The 19,532-nt window shown below is 45.2% G+C and overlaps 1 protein-coding gene across 1 annotated transcript in view; it reads right to left on the bottom strand.

The window, feature by feature from the left end:
• Positions 1-1,561: 1,561 nt before the first annotated feature.
• LOC308155963 (glutamate receptor ionotropic, kainate 4-like) overlaps positions 1,562-19,532 on the bottom strand; it is a gene marked incomplete at both ends in the record, with an annotated part of 149,780 nt that continues 131,809 nt past the window's right edge. The window contains 6 exons of the mRNA XM_080529327.1: positions 1,562-1,954; positions 2,306-2,424; positions 3,389-3,514; positions 4,331-4,556; positions 7,006-7,171; positions 19,109-19,282. Coding sequence (XP_080385453.1) covers positions 1,562-1,954; positions 2,306-2,424; positions 3,389-3,514; positions 4,331-4,556; positions 7,006-7,171; positions 19,109-19,282 — 1,204 coding nt within the window. The remainder of the gene's footprint in view (positions 1,955-2,305; positions 2,425-3,388; positions 3,515-4,330; positions 4,557-7,005; positions 7,172-19,108; positions 19,283-19,532) is intronic.

Consider the following 19,532-nt stretch of genomic DNA (forward strand, 5'->3'; position numbering starts at 1 on the left):
AAATCAACTTTTTGATGATATTCTAATTATATGACCAGCACCTGTATATATATTTGTTGCTGTGTTAAGGCACCAGTTCAGAGAAGAGGAGGGGCAGACAAACAGACGCAAAAGGAAGAGGAGGGACCAGGATCCCGAGGGTCCGAAGAGACAACGGCAGCCGGAGCAACCGTGAACAAACAGGACGTGGACAGTCAAAACCCAGACGGGTCGACAGAAACGATCATCTCATTTGTTTGCACTGTGTATATGTAGAAATATCACAAAACATAAGTCAATTTCTCCTGACAATTTGCTCAGAAAACGGTCGGGGCAGACGATCGCAAATATTAAATCAATATTTATGATCAAAGTCCTCTAGTGTGTGGGTGAAATTGACGTGTCCCGAGCCCGAATGTGACGTGGAATGGAATGTAGCCAATCAAGAAGCGAGCTGACTGACACGTCTTCTTCTTTTTGTTCTTCTGCACTTTATTTCATTTGTTTGTGTATATGTAGAAATATCGTGGACAGGGTGCACCTGCAACAGAGGCCTTGGTGTGTTTGTATGTAAATAAAGGTGAAATAAAATAAACTGTATAGCATTGTATAAATGTGATTTATGGTGAAATGTTTTCAGTAGGAAATGCTTGTTGATGTTCTCCAACTTGGCTTGGAACCAGAGGGGGGCGGGGGGGATTTTGCTCAGAAAAAACGACTTTATTGTTTAGAAAAGGAGACATTTAAACACTTCTCACTCATGAATTCTCTCTTAGGCCTGCAATGGCAACAGTTGAAGCAAGATGAAGGTTTTGGCACTTGGATGTTTGAAAAAAACAACAACTATAAAACGATGACATACTGCATAGTCCATAACCACATTCCTGTTTGTCACGTCTAGTGCAAAGGTGCGGTCCTGGTGAAGGGTCGGTAGGAGCGCGGGGGTTTGTGTGTTACCAGACTTTGATGAAACCTCTTGGCAGAGTCACAGTTGGATGTCATTTCTCCATCAGCTTTTGTGTCAGTGTGTTAACAATCTTTCAGTAATACGAGTCCATAGAATAAAGGCCTCTACACACAGCTTTTTGAACCCATAACCCATAACCCAGAACGTTTCATATGGGATTCAAGTTGATGAAGGGTGCAGCAGAAAGGTCAGAAGTTAAAACGAGTTGACATTTTTCGATGGGATGGACACACGTATTTACATCCTGTCATGCATTTCTTTCGTCTGTGTGTGTGTGTAGAGGCCCTAGGGAAGACCGGTGTGTTAGGAACGTCCCCCTGCTTCCAGCGCCCGGTGACCTTTGGTACGGCGTTTCTTCAATGCTCTGGTTGCGTTCCCATTCTCTACCCTCGGTGTTGAAGTATGCACTTGTACAATCCCCCCCCCTTCATGGATGAAGGACTGGTGTAAATACATAGTAGAAACCTTTCTCTAGCCATGCTTGCACCAATCCATGCTGTTAGATACATGAGGGCGAAGTGCGCAAGTTGTACACATCCTGACCTGAAGGGTCGTGAATCGTCCACACACAACCGTAGGTTTCCAAACTGCCGCCCCCCCTCATCCCAGCGTTAGCTACACCCCCTCCTCTCTGACGTCGGACGAGTGTTCTCTGGGTGGAGGCGGGGGGGGGCGCATGCGCAGCCCCTTGAAGCCGCGGCACTCGGGGCAGATCCGCACGTGAGTGCACCCCGGCGGAGCCAGGACGGCGTCCCGCTGCGCCAGTCTGTGAGACGGAGGCTCCGTGGAGCCCGCGCGACCGTCCATCCCGCCGCACACCACCATGCCGTTGGCCAGGCTGAGGGCGCCGGCGTCGGTGGGGAGCGGAGCGCGGCGCGTCTGCAGCAGAGTCCCCGGGGTCCCTGGCCTCTGCAGGCCTCCGCCCAGACCTCCCAGACCTCCCAGCTCCAGGTTGCTCTCACACAGCAGGATGCCGTGGAGAGCCCTCAGCATCTCCCTGCACACCGACTTAGGAGACAGAAAGAGAGAGTCATGGGGGAAGGGGAAGTTCCCATCCTATCATTAAGTACCCAGGAAAACAAAGAGTCCAAAAGACGTCCTCAGGGAAGCCGGGATGTGGGATCAGACGAGGTCTTTCTAGGACGTCCAGAATCGTCTTGTGTAGTCCAAAAGACGTCATCTGAACCCACATTCCGGCTTCCCTGAGGACGTCTTTTGGACTCTTTGTTTACTGGGTAGGAACAGATATATATTTTTTAAACCCATAGATTTATCGAGCCAACTGATCTCCAGAAGGCCTAAAACACTAGGGTTCGCTTGGGTTTTGAATTCTTGACCACGGCACTGTTGCCCCCTCACCTCTGACTTCCGAGTGTGACGCTGCATCCAGACAAACTCCAGCCCCGCTGTGAAGACCCCCAGCAGCAGCCCACACAGCAGCACCACGAAGATACCGCCCACGTTCTCCATGCCCAACCCTGCCAGGGAGAGAGAGGAAGTGTCCAAATGTCATTCTCCATGTCACAAAAGGAGTCGTTACTGATGTTCTGTTGCAATTGTGTTGCAGTGGATTTAATCTGGTTTCTTCTCTATTGATATTGAATATTGAACACAAGGAGATTGATCAACTTAGCTTGAAGCCTTTTATTAATAAAGTTACATGACAGCATTCTAGAGTTTGCAAAATCCAGAGACCCCCCTCCTTCTCTGAGCACAGCCCTTATAGACAAAGTCGACTCCCTTTATGAGATCATTAATCTTGGCAAACAAATGTGGTGACAGAAAACGCTAGACTTTAGTATGTGCGACTGAATTGTTAGCTACGATTTCCCAGAATGTAGAGATACAGACTTCAATTCTCAGTATATTTGATATAAAACTACAACAGTGTCAATATGGATAGCTAGTTCTTGGTAGGTTTCACCTGTTCTGTGGTGAAAGACAGCAAATACATTTAAATGCAACAAAAGAAGGGAAACAAAATCATAACGATGCAAATTATTCTTTACTATTATTACTCTTTTAATATAACGTATATGGTTTATGTGTTGATAAGGCTAATGTGAAGATATATTTTCCAGTATATGGGGGATATCTTGTTCTTAAATGATTGGCTTTGGTGTTTTTAAGTTTTTTTTGTTCTGTGTAAAACACATCAAAATGCATTTTATGTACGAATATATTACGAGATCAAATTGTACTTGACATCACTAGAGGTGTAATCAATTAGAAAGTTTCATCTGGATCAGAATGACATTTAATGGACCAATGGATCAGATCTATCTAGCAGATTTGTTTGTCGTATAGGGGGAATGAGGTGAACTGATCTTGGATAGCGGAAAAAAAAGAAACGGGATCGTTCTGATCCAGATGAAAAGTTTTGAACAACTGGGCCCTGGAGTTAGGACACCCTAAACGAAGAGAGAAACAGTGTGAGGGTACCCTGCACCCCTTGGTCCTCTTTGGAACACGTGTCTCCCTGCCACCACTTCCTCTTCAGGATCTCCAGCCTGTTGTCTTCCTGCAGTTTGAGCACAGCCAGGTCAATCTCATCCCGGTACACAGAGCCTAGTAACAGAGAGAAAGGACACAGAGCCTAGTGACAGAGAGAACACACAGCCTAGTGACAGAGAGACACACAGCCTAGTGACAGAGAGACACAGAGCCTAGTGACAGAGAGACACACAGCCTAGTGACAGAGAGAGAGACACACAGACTAGTGACAGAAGGAACACACAGCCTAGTGACAGAGAGAGACACAGCCTAGTGACAGAGAGACACACAGCCTAGTGACAGAAGGAACACACAGCCTAGTGACAGAGAGATACAGAGCCTAGTGACAGAGAGAAAGGACACAGCCGTTGGTTTGGAGAAGGCTCCATTGATGTCTTTGGTTTCAAATCCCCATGGAAACAAATCCCTATCCCAGTTCATTATAACTGTACTCCAAATCACCCCCCTAAATACTCCCTCCTTTGTTGCCCTCTGTTAAAGCAGGCTAGGTGGAATTTCTCACCATATTGCTTAAACCTAAAAAATCTGCTTTTATATGTGGCCGCACCTCACTGCCAGAACAATCTGCATGAGAATGTTTCAATGGGTTGCTCTGGTGCCACTAGGGCAGTTTATTGTTCAATGTGATATGAGGATTATGTACTACTGTAGGCTGTGTATATGCAGGCCTTTATCTATGCAACCACTGGATGGGTCTTACCTAGGGGCATGTCTATGTATCTAGCAGGCCTCCTATCTAGGTGAGGATGCAGTTGAGCCTCCTGCCCCTCCCTCCCTCCCTCCTGTCTCCCCTCCCTCCCTCCTGTCTCCCCCCCCTCCCTCCTGTCTCCCCCCCTCCCTCCTGTCTCCCTCCCCCCTCTCTCCACTCACCCAGAGGCATGCCTATGCCGTATCCCTTGGTGTCCAGCAGGCCTCCTATCTGGGTGAGGTTGCAGTTGCGCTGGCGGTGGTACTCGTTCATGGTGCTCTCTAACAGGTAGGCGTAGTTGGAGTTGAGCACCCGGTCGATGCCTTCCTCCGTGCTCTTCACGAACACGCTGGGCTGCTTGGAGTGCATGAAGTTCCACATGCGCTGGTAAGTCTGGTACCCCGAGTTCTGTTAAACACAAGCAAAGAGAACAACAATAAAACATTTAAATAAAAATAGTTTACCACTGGGGTTGATGAACTACTAATCCATTGTGGAATATATTAGGTGTTTGAAATACTGTTGTTGACATCTAGAAATATAAACTCCTCCCAAAAAGTTTTAATAACGGAAACGTTATTTTGGTCGATTATTCCTCCCCTTTAATAATACCAATTGGTATTATTATATATATGATTAAATATTTGATATTGTTGGAAAGCCTGATTAGTCACCTTTACAACGAGTACAACTTGTAAGGATCATGCATTCGTGGAATGAGCAACACAGCTAAACGTGTGGGTAGCGGGCCAAAACAATGTGCCAAAATCCCCTGCAATATTCTTCTGTTGGTATTCACTCTCGTTTTGAGTTTCAAGTGCTGGCAGGTGTATGTAGTAATGCAGTGAGATATCGAGGAGTTTATAAAGCTGTTTTTGAAAGAAATACACCAGGCCATTTTTCTCTCATAGTTCTTTCTGCAGCCTTCAGGCAAAAGGTACCAGAGCATCCAGACCCCCAACAACCCCCCCCTCCTGACCCAGTCCAACACCCCCCCCCCCTCCTGAACTAGAGCATCCAGACCAGTCCAACACCCCTCCCCCCTCCTGAACTAGAGCATCCAGACCAGTCCAACACCCCTCCCCCCTCCTGAACTAGAGCATCCAGACCAGTCCAACACCCCCCCCCTGCTGAACTAGAGCATCCAGACCAGTCCAACACCCCCCCCTCCTGAACTAGAGCATCCAGACCAGTCCAACACCCCTCCCCCCTCCTGAACTAGAGCATCCAGACCCAGTCCAACACCCCCCCCTCCTGAACTAGAGCATCCAGACCCAGTCCAACACCCCCCACCCCTCCTGAACTAGAGCATCCAGACCCAGTCCAACACCCCCCCCTCCTCCTGAACTAGAGCATCCAGACCCAGTCCAACACCCCTCCCCCTCCTGAACTAGAGCATCCAGACCAGTCCAACACCCCTCCCCCCTCCTGAACTAGAGCATCCAGACCAGTCCAACACCCCCCCCCCTCCTGAACTAGAGCATCCAGAACCAGTCCAACACCCCCCCTCTTGAACTAGAGCATCCAGAACCAGTCCAACACCCCCCCCCCTCCTGAACTAGAGCATCCAGAACCAGTCCAACACCCCCCCCCCTCCTGAACTAGAGCATCCAGAACCAGTCCAACACCCCCCCCCCCCTCCTGAACTAGAGCATCCAGACCAGTCCAACACCCCCCCCCCTCCTGAACTAGAGCATCCAGACCAGTCCAACACCCCTCCCCCCTCCTGAACTAGAGCATCCAGAACCAGTCCAACACCCCCCCCCCTCCTGAACTAGAGCATCCAGACCAGTCCAACACCCCCCCCTCCTGAACTAGAGCATCCAGACCAGTCCAACACCCCCCACCCCTCCTGAACTAGAGCATCCAGACCCAGTCCAACACCCCCCCCCTCCTGAACTAGAGCATCCAGACCAGTCCAACACCCCTCCCCCCTCCTGAACTAGAGCATCCAGACCAGTCCAACACCCCCCCCCCTCCTGAACTAGAGCATCCAGAACCAGTCCAACACCCCCCCCCCTCCTGAACTAGAGCATCCAGACCAGTCCAACACCCCTCCCCCCTCCTGAACTAGAGCATCCAGAACCAGTCCAACACCCCCCCCCCTCCTGAACTAGAGCATCCAGACCAGTCCAACACCCCCCCTCCTGAACTAGAGCATCCAGACCAGTCCAACACCCCCCCCCCCTCCTGAACTAGAGCTCAATACTGATATTCACACTAAGCAATCTTTGTAACAGGCGCAATACCCAGGGGTGCAAACTTGTTACGTTTCTGCTAAATTAGCCGTTTTTATCTCAAAATAGGTCATCCACGTGAATCATGTAGATCTGCAAAAAAAAATTTGGGTTGGGAGGGGTGATGTTTAAGTCTCATCCAAGTCACATGATGTGCGAGCTAACTAATCTTCCTGTCTGCTAAACTCCGCTGCTGTTATAACGTATAACGTTCAGCTTCAGGCAGCTAGGTACAATTCTAGACAGTGTGGAGAACACAATCACAGTGAACTGTTTTCGAAAGAATTCTGCAGGTGAGGTCAGGGCTGCCGCTACTTACACGTGCATCATTGTTAGACCACCGTTAGTGCTAGCGATATCAATTTAGCACCATTAGTACTAGCGCTATCCCTCCCCCTAAGGTTAGCCGTGCATTGATAATTTTCTTCGTTTTCAGGCAAAAAAACGTGTCACCTTTTTGGGCCATCACCAGTTTGCACCCCTGAATACCAATACTACTGAGAGTTATAAACACACACACACACACCACACCACACACACACACACACACACACACACACACATGCACACACACCCACACCCACACACCCACACACACACACGCACAAACCCACACACACCTGGAAGAAGGTCATGGTGGAGCCTCCCTGCATGGAGCCATACTCGATGGTGGTCTGGTCGGCCAGGTCATCCACGGCCGCTATGGGCGCGTCCATCCTCCTCACCGTCAGGAAGGCCGCGAGGTTGGCTGTGTAGGACGACACGATGATCAGGGTGAAGAACCACCTAGAAGGAGCATCACAGAGTTCATATGGAAACAAATGAACAAAACAAGCCGCAAGATAACATGATGGACACTTCTCATTCTCATCGGTGGCTGTGGAGGTAGAGCCGCCGTCTATGCTCATGAGCGAGAGGTGAACAGATACAAACTTGCGTTTGGTCTGATAAAGTTTTCAAGCGAGTTTGGCAAAACAATCGAACGTTATAACATCTACATTTAAGTGAGTTTTGGTTTTGAGTACCCCGACAGCTTCGTGCTGATCGGGGGCTTCTAAGGATGGACGACATGGCAACAAACACAACGAACAGAATGGACAATGATGAAAGGAATACGGATAAACGGTACGACGCGAGCCTGACGGTGGAAGTGGGACTGGAGCAAGGAAGTAACATTACGGTGATGGAAATGCTAAGAGGAATAAAGGAGGTGTGTGGAAATGTGGAGGGCTGTCGGCCGAAAGGAGACAGGAAATATGAAATTACCCTGTCATCGAGGAGAGGGAAGGACAAGCTGACAGATGGATTCCTGATTAAAAATGTAAGGATAATGGGAAAGGACTTGGCAGTGGATGAGATGGTGGTCTCGTTTTTGAATCTCCCGGTTTATTTGAAAGACGACGTGATCAGGCAGAGGCTGGAGTCGTGGGGGGTGAAAGCGGTGTCACCGATCAAAAGAAGGACATGGCCGGGAACGGACATAGCAGACGGGACTCGATACATGAAAGTGAAATTCACAGAAGAGGTGAGGTCTTTGCCGTACTCTACGAAGTTTGAGACCCTGGTTGGAGTGGATCACTTTAGGGTGATTCACGATAAGCAAGTAAGGGTGTGTAGGCTGTGCATTAAGCCAGGACATGTATTGCGAGAATGCCCGGAGTTCGTGTGCTTTAAATGTAACAAACGAGGACATTATGCACGTGAATGCATTGGAAGGAGAGGAGGGGATGGAGGAGAGAGAGTGAGCAGTGGTGAGGAGGAGGAGGAGGAGGAGGAGGAGGTGGTGGAGGTGGAGGTGGAGGAGGTGGAGGTGGAGGGGGACGAAGAAGAGGAGATGATGGGAGAGGAGGAAGAGGAGGTGGTGGAGGAGGAAGAGGTGGAGACACAAGGAGAAGGTGGGGAAAGGAGCCATGAAGACGTGACGGAGGGAGGAGGACAAGCTGAGGTGGTGGAGGAGACGCAGTTGGAGCCGGAAGTGGAGGGAGGAGCGGAGGGGCCTGGTTCGGTGGAAGTGGAGGGTAAAGAGAGAGAGAGGAGATTGGAGCCAGCTTCGATAATGCTGTAAGAGATGGAGAAATGGATGAGGCAGGGCCTTCAACAGAGGGCGTGGAAAAAAAAAAAAAGTAAGTAAGTAAGTAAAGCTTTATTTATATAGCACCTTTCATACAAGAAATGCAGCTCAAAGTGCTTTACAACAGGAATAAGAACATAAAGTGAATATCAAAACATACTGTATACAAGCATAGAATGAATATAAAAGCAGGGGAAAACAGTCAAAAGAAAAGGTAAAGATTTACATTTCTTACACACTATGTGCTTTGCGTGAGTTTAGAATTATAAGGTTCTATCTCCGTTTAGGGTAGTTCAGAGATATTGAGCGTCAAAGTTTTTACATTCCATTACGTTTTGTGAGATGGAACCTTTGTATTTTATGAATTACTAACTCAAAATGTCAACATTTTAAAAATAACACCACACATTAATAAACACCTAATGGATCAGATTATGTAAAAAACTCAATTTGGGCTAAAATGGAGATAGAACCTTACAATTCCAACGTCACGATTGTTTTAGCGCCCCTTGTGAGAGGAGGCACGCCAATATAGGACCTCCACCGGACTGCAGTCCTGGCGTGGACGCTACCCTACTCGCAATGACCTACACTTCTCACTCGGTTCGCATGGAATTTCAACCTCCAGGACACCGTCCCTTCCTGGGGTCTGGTTACCCCTTAATATCCAGGACAAGAGTGTCCCTTCCTGAGGTCTGGTTACCCCTTAATATCCAGGACTACAGTGTCCCTTCCTGAGGTCTGGTTACCCCTTAATATCCAAGACTACAGTGTCCCTTCCTGAGGTCTGGTTACCCCTTAATATCCCGGACGGTGTCCCTTCCTGAGGTCTGGTTACCCCTTAATATCCAGGACTACAGTGTCCCTTCCTGAGGTCTGGTTACCCCTTAATATCCAGGACTTAGCTACTGTCCCTTCCGTAGACGTCGGCGGGTCTATTACACGTTAATACAAGATGTGAAAGAAAATACAAATGAGCAGTGAGCAGGTGCAGATAAGCTAGTTGAAGGCTATATTGAAGAAGTGCGTTTTTAGCTTTCTTTTAAAAATATTTAGTGAGCTGGCTTCCCTGATCTCTAAAGGTAATGTGTTCCAAAGCTTTGGGGCATAGTTGGCAAAGGCTGCGCTCCCGATCTTCTTCTGACTGTTGCTGGGAACCTCTAATAAACCTGCGATAGATGATCTTAGTGTTCTTGAGGGTGCATAATTGGCAAGGGAATTAGCAATGTACTTTGGGCCTCGCCCATTAAGGGCTTTGTATATAAGGAGGAGGACCTTAAAATCAACCCTACATGTTACTGGCAGCCAGTGCAGAGTAGCTTGGACCGGAGTAATGTGTTCTCTTCTCTTGGTTCTAGTTAGAAGTCAAGCTGCAGAGTTTTGAATGAGCTGAAGTCTTGCAGTCGTTTTTTTTAGGAAGGCCAGTAAAAAGTGCGTTACAGTAATCAAGCCGGCTTGAGACAAAGGCATGAATCAGTTTTTCTGCATCTTTTTGGTTTATAAGTGGTCTTACTTTAGCAATGTTTCTAAGGTGAAAGAATGATGTTTTCGTCACCTTGTTAATATGGGACTTGAAGCTTAGGTCTGAGTCGAAAATAACACCTAGACTTGTAACCTCAGGTTTAATCCATGATGTCAGTTTCCCTAGATTATTAAGCAGCATATCCCTCTTTGCTTTAGGGCCGATCAGTAGGACTTCAGTTTTGTCCTCGTTTAGCTTCAAGAAGTTATTGCTCATCCATTTATTTATTGCTAGAAGACAGTTCGTAATGGAGTCTATAGCTGAAGTATCATTTGGTTCAGCAGAAATGTACAGTTGCGTGTCATCGGCATAGCTGTGGAAACATACGTTGTGCTCTCTAATGATGTCCCCGAGTGGTAACATGTATAGTGAGAATAGTAGTGGACCAAGGCAGCTCCCTTGTGCGACTCTGAAGTCGCTGTCATATTTCTCAGACACATGATCTCTAAGCTTGACATAGAACTTTCTCCCTGTAATGTATGTTCTGAACCAATTTAACACGCTGCCAGAAAGACCAACTAACTCTTCGAGACGATTGATTAGGATATCATGGTCGATCGTATCGAACGCTGCACTTAGATCTAATAGGACGAGAATTGAGACCTTATTAGCATCAGAGTTTAGTCTGAGATCACTCACTATTTTAGTAAGAGCAGTTTCAGTGCTGTGATATGTTCTAAAACCTGATTGAAATTCCTCCATGACATTATTTTCTTTCAGAAAGGAGTTTATTTGTAGTGAAACGGTTCCGATGAAGGACTATATGAGGATGTACAGAGGGTGAGGACAAGATCGGGAAGGGGTGCAAAAGCACGAGGGAAGAAGACCAAGGTGGCTATAGGAAAATGACATGGGGGTGTATGTGTTCCTTTTTTTTGTATCTTGACTATGGTCAGGGTTGTTGCTGTCAACACAAATGGACTCAGAGATAGGAAGAAGATGGAGCTTGTGTTGGCAGCATACAAGGAGGAAATCATATGCCTCCAAGAGACGCATTGGACAGAGCAGGGTTCGAGTTATGTGGGAGCCAATGGGAGCTGAGCTCCCATAGAGATGGTCTGAGACTCTCTGAGCTCCCATGAAGGCAGTAAAATCAAAAATCTGTGGGGGTCGCTAATAATACATTACCACAACTATTATTTGATCAAAATGTCAATGTAATGAATATTATTTAATTTATATTATAAATATTGTAAAATAAACACGTTTTCCAAAAGAGCTACGCGCACCATTAATCTCCTGTGAATGACAGTAGGCCTTTGACTGCCTGCACTTCACCACCAAGACACCATGGGGCGCAGTAGAATATTGTGCAACAGCAAAAGGTTGATTAATCAGCTGTGCGGTAAACCGTTGGAACACACAGTGCACAGCTGATTAATCAATTAAACCAATAGAGTGAGACAGGATATGTTCATATACCAGTTGCCTTTCAGGAAGTAGTGAGATCGTGCACCTAGCCTATTATTGAGAAGCAAGAATTCATTCATTAGCTATACAGGAGTATATACATACAGTAGCTACCATGCCGCCCCAAAAAAGGAAATTTTTTGACCCTCTCCCGTTCATCCAATCTTGGATAAAGAAAGAAAATCGGACGTCAGCATCATGGGTTCCAGGACCGCGACCGCAGCCTACTGAAAACAGACCAAACAGGTCTATCTTGTCTCCGTAAAGGTAAGGTGGCTTTTACTTTTTACTAACCTAGTGTACATGTATTTTTCGCTCCTTCTGTATAGCAAAAATAACACAATTATTGGCCGAGATACATGTGTGACTATCGCTTTTATAGCTGTTGTTTCATGTGGGGCTGTTGATGTGGTGAAATGAGTAGCCTGCAGCTGTAGCGTCAGGATATGTTGGTATTTGAGGAGGAGGATGAGGATGAGGATGATGTTTCGGTACCGGTACCGTTTTTAAAGTATCGATTTGTCACCGGTATCGAATAAAACCCAAACTGTACCCAACCCTAACTATATGTTTACATGCCAACTAATTAGCTAATTCATTTCTGTCATTTAGAGCTGAGGGGAGCAACAGAGAGACGGACAACAGGACAGCAACAGAGAGACAACGGGAGAGTAGAGCAATAGAGACAGAACTGAATGCACTGAACTTTTAAAAAAAATTCTTTGCATTATTAACACTGTTGTGTTATTGTGTTATTAAAGTGTTTAAGTGTTTTATGGTAAAGCATTATGAGTGGTGTGTGTGCAGGGTGCTCGTGAGTTGTATATTTTGGGGAGGGGGGAGGCTTGTGTATGGGGGCGGGGGGTCCTCACACAAAGGAGTAGCCTAGGGCCACTGACCACCTTAATCCGCTACTGCCTATAGCTAATTAAAACTGGTAAGTCCCATCGCTGTGTGGGCATGATTCGCGCGTGCATGAGAACATTTCGCACTGTTATTTTGGAGACCCCCACAGAGATCAGCTTATAACTCGAACCCTGGGACAGAGGACATAATGGAAGAGGTAAGAAGGAGGTGGAATGGACAAGTGTATGTAAGCAATGGAACAGTGTATGCTTGTGGGGTGGCTATTTTGGTAAAGAATGGGGTGGTGAACAATGTAAGGAACATAATGAATGACAATGAGGGAAGGGTGGTGGGAGTGGGGTTTGAATATCAAGGGATTGAGTATGCACTGTATTGTATATATGCACCAAATGTGGATAAATATAGAAACGTTTTTTTTGAATCTTTGAAAGAGAAATGTGTTGGGAATTGTATTATGGTTGGGGATTATAATGTGGTGGTGGATAGGTTAGATGTAACAAGAAGGGTGAAATTTAGGAATGATCCGTCACGCCCAGTACTGCTAGACATGATGCGCACAAGAGGAATGGTGGATATATGGAGGGAGGGGCACCCTGATGCACAGGTTTTTTCAAGGAGACAGATGGTGATGGGGGTTTTGAGGCAATCAAGGATAGATTTGTGTTTAGTGAAGAGGGAGGTGAGGCACCTGGTTGGAAAGGTTGAGTATCGGTTTATGCCTTTTAGTGACCACGATGCTCAGTCTTTCCAGCTAGGTGCGGGGAATGTAGGGGGAAGAGGAGGGACATGGTGCTTTAATGCAAGTTTGCTCAAAGATATACGTTTTGGGGTGATAGTAAGAGAGTGTGTGAGTGTGGCTATGGAAGACCAGATGTATGAGAGTGATGTGTGTGTGTGTGGTGGGAAGGGTTGAATGATAAATTAAAAGCTGTAATAATAGCATTTGCAAAACGGAGAGGGAAAGAGAGGGTGAGGGAGGAAAGGGATTTGCAGAAAAGGTTAGTAATAGAACAGGAGAGAGTTGATAATATTCCAGGGCATGATTTAACAGAGTATTTGAGGGTGAGGGAAGATTTGAGGGAGTTAGAGAAGAGAAAGTGTGAAGGTGCTTTAGTAAGGAGTAGAGCAAGGTATGTGGTTGAGGGAGAAAGGAGTACAGCATTCTTTTTAGGTTTAGAGAAGAGACAGAAAGAGAAAGGGAAAATTAAGGAATTAGAGAATGATAAAGGTGAAATAATAACAGACTTAGTGGGAATAATGGATACTGTGCAGTCATTTTATACAGACCTATATACATCTGGGGGTGTGAATGAGGAATGTATGAATAAAGTATTAGAAGCAGTGGAAGCCAGGGTGACAGAAGAAGAAGGGAAAATGTGTGATGCAGATCTCAGGGTGGAGGAGGTTAAGACAGCCATCATGGGGTTAAACCTAAATAAGAGTCCGGGTTCGGACGGGTTGACGGCTGAATTTTATAAAGCATTTGTTGACATCCTGGCCCCTATATTGTGCAGAGTATATATGTGTATGGGGAATAAAAGGGTGGTTCCGGACTCTATGGGCTTGGGGGTGCTCACTTTATTGTATAAGGGTAAAGGGGACAGGAACAAATTACAGAATTATAGAGCATTATCATTACTTAATTGTGATTATAAAACCATAGCAAAAGTATTAGCTAATAGATTGAATTAAGTAATGAAAAACATGATTGCACCTACCCAGGCCTATGGAGTCCCAGGGAGGGATGTGGCAGAGAATAATGTGCACATTAAGGGATGTTGTGAAGGACATGAGGGAGGAAGGGGGTTTATTGTTATCTTTGGATTTAACAGGCTTTTGACAGGGTGGAACATGTTTTTTTATTGAAAACAATGGAACATTTTGGGATTGGGACTGTTATGAGGGATTGGATTGAATTATTATATAAGAATGCTAGAAGTAAAGTAAAGATAGATGGATTATTGACTGACTCCTTCCCTTTGGGTAGATCAATAAGACAAGGGTGTCCACTGTCATCATTGCTATATAGCATATCTGTGGAGCCATTGGCAGCTTATATTAAGCAGGAGAAAGAAATTAAGGGAATAAATATGCCGGGGGGAGGAGTTAGCATAATCCATCAATATGCAGATGACACGATGTACTGTCAGGGATGTAAATAGTGTGAACAAAATAATGGGGTGTGTAAACATATCTGGAAAGGCTTCTGGTGCAAAAGTGAATGTTGACAAGTCTGAAATGTTGTGTATAGGGGGAGTGAATACTAGGGATGTCCCGATCCGATATTGATATCGCATATCGCCGCGATATTGGTCCTGAATGCTGGATCGCAGATCGCACCAGAAACAAAATAGGCAGCGATCTGGGGCTCGCGATCCGGCGTGTCACTCACGTGATGACAACAGTAGTAGTCAGTGGTCACGAGCATGAGAGTTGGCTAGTAGCTACCTGTGTGTAATGAGTCTGACAATGTCATGATGCTAGCTGGTGAAATCATAAACCATTTGTTTACGTAATTTTTCAGTTGTTTACATAGTCTGAAACTACAGATGGAAAGCTTTCAAATGATGCGTCATACATTGAAATCGGAAAAAAATTCAAGACGACACGAGTATTTTAATGTTTGTTTGTATCAATGTTGAATGGTGACTGCTAAAAACGCTGCTAACAGCTAGTGGCTAACGTTTCGTTCTAAAACGAAAGTATGTTTACAAGCCAGGTATCACTTACCGGTAGCCTCTGGCAACAGTGAATCCAACCCACAGATTATAAGTATTTAGTGATCGTTAAACTGTTGTATATTATATCGAGTGGTACTTAAAACAAGTTGCCTGTTATGAAAAAAACGAAAAGCAGATATTGTTGACACCCCTTTGATTCTGGGACTGGTTTCTGGTCTCACCAGCGTCGCTAGGCTACACTTTTAAAAAGGGTGCTATAATTGATTTGCCATTTGTAAGAGAAGATAAATAGAATAAAAACATGAAGGCAGTGGCACTAAAACTAGAAATCAGACAGTAACTCTTTTTTTTTTACAATGCTGAATGCTGCAGTTTAAATTGTTTTAACTTTAAACCAGTTGGTCACTGAGTACTGCAGAGTACTGCTTTGTTGCTTGAATAAAGGCTGGCAGTCTTTAATAGCCAACTGTTGTTGTGGACTATATACTGGGGAAGTATTTGTTATTATTCAGGAGTAAAACAATAAATACAAATATCGGATTGATATCGGTATCGCAGATACCTGAAGCCCAGGTATCGGTATCGGTAGTGAAAAAATGGGATCGGGACATCCCTAGTGAATACAGACAATTGTGTTTTTGATTTGAAAATTGTAAAGGGGATGATAAAAGTGTTGGGGATATATCTTGGAGAGGATGACAGGAGGATGACAGGCTGTTGATTACACATGGACAGGGGTTTTGAATAAAATAAGAACAACATTGAATTATTGGAAGCAAAGGAACATGAAACTGAAGGGAAAAGTTGTAATTGTTAATGCACTGTTAATGTCAAAATATGTTCATGTATTAGGTGTATTGAATGTACCAGAGTGGGTTCTAAAAGAAACCAGGATGTTAGTGTCAGATTTTTTGTGGAGAGGAAAGGGGGTTAAAATAGCGTATGATATACTAGTAGCAGATTATGATAAAGGAGGGTTGAAACTGGTAGATTTGGAGGTAAAGATGAGGGCAATGAGAGTCAGAACAGTCAAAAGGTTTTTGTATGGGGAGGAAGGACATGGATGGAAATGATACTTTAGGGAATGGGTACATAGATGTGGGGGGTGGGGGGATTATGGGTTGTTGATGTGCTTTAAAGCACGGATGTATGATAGGGTGCCGGAATTCTATAAAGAGGTGTTTAAAGCCTGGGGTAGTTTTTTGCCAGGGGTAGGATATGAGTGTGAGAAGAGAGGGGAGGTACTAAATGTTCCAGTTTTATTGAACCCGGTAATAAGAAGAGAGGGGGAAATGTTAGAGTCTAGGAGTTTTTGGAGGGCAGGACTGATTAGAGTAAGGGATTTTAGGTATGAGGTAGTGCCAGGGTTCCTATCAGAGCAAGCAATTATAGAAGTTGTTAGGGAAACAGATGAGGAGATGAGAAGGGGAGAAATAGTGAGCATGTATAATAAAATAAAGCAGAGTGTACCAGGGGAGTGGGTGAGTAGGTTAGATAGGGAGTTAAGAGGGAAGGAGCAAACAGAGTTACCTAGGTTAAGACTAGGGAAAGGGGAAACAGTGCGGGACTTCTCAGCTGTTAAGGTGAAGGAGTGCTGGGCACTGTTGGAGAGTTGCAGAGTAAAGGAGCCTGCGGCAGAGAAGGTGTGGAGGCAGGTGTTCCCAGGATTGGAGGTGAAGAATATATGGAGGAATTTATTTTTAAAATATGATAGTTTAGAATGTACACATTTTGATTTTATGCATAACAGGGTTTATACTAAGGTGGTGTTGCATCAGGTAGACAGAACAGTTTCGAGGGAGTGTGATGTGTGTGGGATACAGGATGAGAACTTAATGCATATGCTTTTTGAATGTAGAGAAATGAAGGGATTTGAAGAAAGGTTGAAAGGACTAGTGAAGAAGCACTGGGGGGTGGAGGTGGTGGGGATGCAGGAGTGGAGGAGGTTGGTGGTTTTTGGGGTGGAGGGAAAGAGGAGGGGAGTGAATATATGGTGTTTAAATTATGTATTATCACAGGCTAGGTATGCAATTTATTTGAGGAGAAATTTAGCAGGATTTGATGGAAAGTGAATAACGGTGTGGAAAGTCTTTGAGGGATTGGTCAGGAAGAATGTGGGACTGATGCACAAGACAGGGCAAAAAGATTTTGAGAAGTTGTTTATTAGGGATTGTGGGTTTATAAGGGTGGGGGTGGATGGAGGGTTGGAGTTTGATTTAGATTTTTGAAGATGGTTTTTGTTTTTATTGTTGCATTCATTTGTTATTGATTTATATTAAAGGGTTATTTTGGTTATGAAGGACTGACTGAATAATAGATGGATTTATCTCATACCAAAATGGTATGGGTGTGTTTTGTTTTATTTATTGTTTTTTTAATTTATTTAATTTGAATTAGAATACAATGAAGGCTATACAATTAACATGTATGAATATGTATAGCTATGATTGTATTTAAAATAATAATAAAAAAAATAATAAAAAAATAAAAATAAAAAAAAGAGCCGCCGTCTAATGATCGCAAGGTCGGCAGATCGACGGTTCGAGCCCCGGCTGGCCACGTGTGGAGATGAATGAGAGGTCGTTGTAAAGCTCTTTAGAAAAAGGCGCTATATAAGTGCAGTCCATCTCATGCTCAGGACAAAGACATGTGGGGTGTGTTTCTGGGTAGTCAGGTTGGGTCACATCTTTTGTGCAGGTCGCTAGAGAGCTGTCCATGTCTAAGTATTGATTCTAGGCTTTGCGTTCGCCTTTGAGGACCAAAGAGGCAAGGCAAGGCACGTTTATTTGTACAGCACATTTCATACAACAGGGGCAATTCAAAGTGCTTTACATACATTATTTAAAAATACAGCAAGAGGAGCATAGTAAGAAAAGAAAAATGACAATGAATAAAAGCAAATATAAGAACTGTTTGTGTTTAATCATAACTGCTGCGAAACATGAAGGTTTTAGATTAAAATATTTTAAGGGTTTGGGCCTGTTTGATTTCTTCAGGGAGTTTGTTCCAGGAGCATGTGGCAGCATGACTGAAAGCTGCTGCACCGTGTTTTGTTTTTTTACTCTTGGAATGATTAGCTGATTAGTCTCAGTTGACCTTAGGGGCCTTGCGGGAATACAGGGTGGGAGGAGATCTGATATGTATTTTGGTTCAAGAGAGAAGTCAAGGAAAGAAAGAAATCACTCCCCGGGCTCAGCGGGCTGGGGAGACTAGGAGTTTTTTTCAGGGCCAAAGAAAAGCGGAAAGTTCTTGACATTTAAATCCAATGGACCTATCGCTAAGCCACGCCCCCGTTGAAAACTCAGACAAACAAACAACGCTTCACTGACACTGACTGACTGACCGACGGTGACTAAATGACATTCAATTCAAGTTTCTGATTTCTGATTTACCACAGCAAGTAATAGACATGTTTTTTAAAGATGACAAGAATATTTAGTCTAGAAGCTTTTCCCCATCAGATATTAGCGTTTGTCCGAGTTTTCTGCCTGTAGTGACTTTTGCTGTGATATGATTGGACAATTTCTATTTTGGGGCGTGGCTTAGCGATAGGTCAATTGAACATGCCTTTAATTTCCTGGTAAGATTTGAGGCAAAAAGACCTCGAAACAAACAACAGCTGAAGATGGCAGCAGTACAGGCCTGGAAGAGCATCACCATGGTTACAGTACAGGCCTGGCAGAGCATCACCATGGTTACAGTACAGGCCTGACAGAGCATACACCCCGTGTCTGGTGGAGTCAACGGGTCGACTTCTGGCAGTTAGGGCATGCAAAGGATTGTCGACCAAATACGAAACATGAGTACTTTATTTGGACATTATATTATTTTCTCCAATACTCTTGGAGCCGTGAAATAGTGGGAATATGTTTTTAAAAATCTCGTACTTTCTAAATGGTGAACCCAATCAGAAAACAAACAAACCGAATCAACGCTGAGAATCTCTAATTCCACCCCTACAGGCAAGCTACCATGCAAGGTGCCGGCCCGCTCACTGGGAGCAATTTGGGGTTCAGTGTCTTGCCCAAGGACACTTCGACATGTGGCCAACCGGGGCTCGAACCGCTGAACTGCCAACCTTGTGGTCATTAGACGGCGGCTCTACCTCCTGCGCCACAGCCTCCCCAATCAGCATATCAGCTTAACCCTGACCCGTGAAACCCCCCGCTCACCAGACGGCGCTGAGGCAGCGTGTGGACAGGGCGTGGGGGGCGATGGCAGAGCCTTGCTGCATGATCCCCCCCACAGGGAACCACAGGCTGTTCCCCAGGGTGTACTGGTTCAGCACCAGCTGGCAGCGCCCCCGCAGGCAGGACTCGGGACTGCACCACTCATACGGCGTCAGTCTGGAACAGGAGACAAACAAGAAGGATCATTAAAGCGGCAATATGGGATTCACACATCCATTTTTGGACGTATTCATGTATAGCTATTGATTCCCGAATAGTATAACTTAAGAAATGCCTCATGAGCTTACATCGGTGAATATCTTGATTTATTGTGGGGCTTATTGAGATAAATAGATGCTCCTATCTAGGTGAGGTTGCAGTTGAGCCTCCTGCCCCTCCCTCCCTCCTGTCTCCCCCCCTCCTTCCA

This window comes from Nansenia antarctica (genome assembly GCF_963989245.1).
Source record: "Nansenia antarctica genome assembly, chromosome: 4".
Lineage (NCBI taxonomy): Eukaryota > Metazoa > Chordata > Actinopteri > Argentiniformes > Microstomatidae > Nansenia > Nansenia antarctica.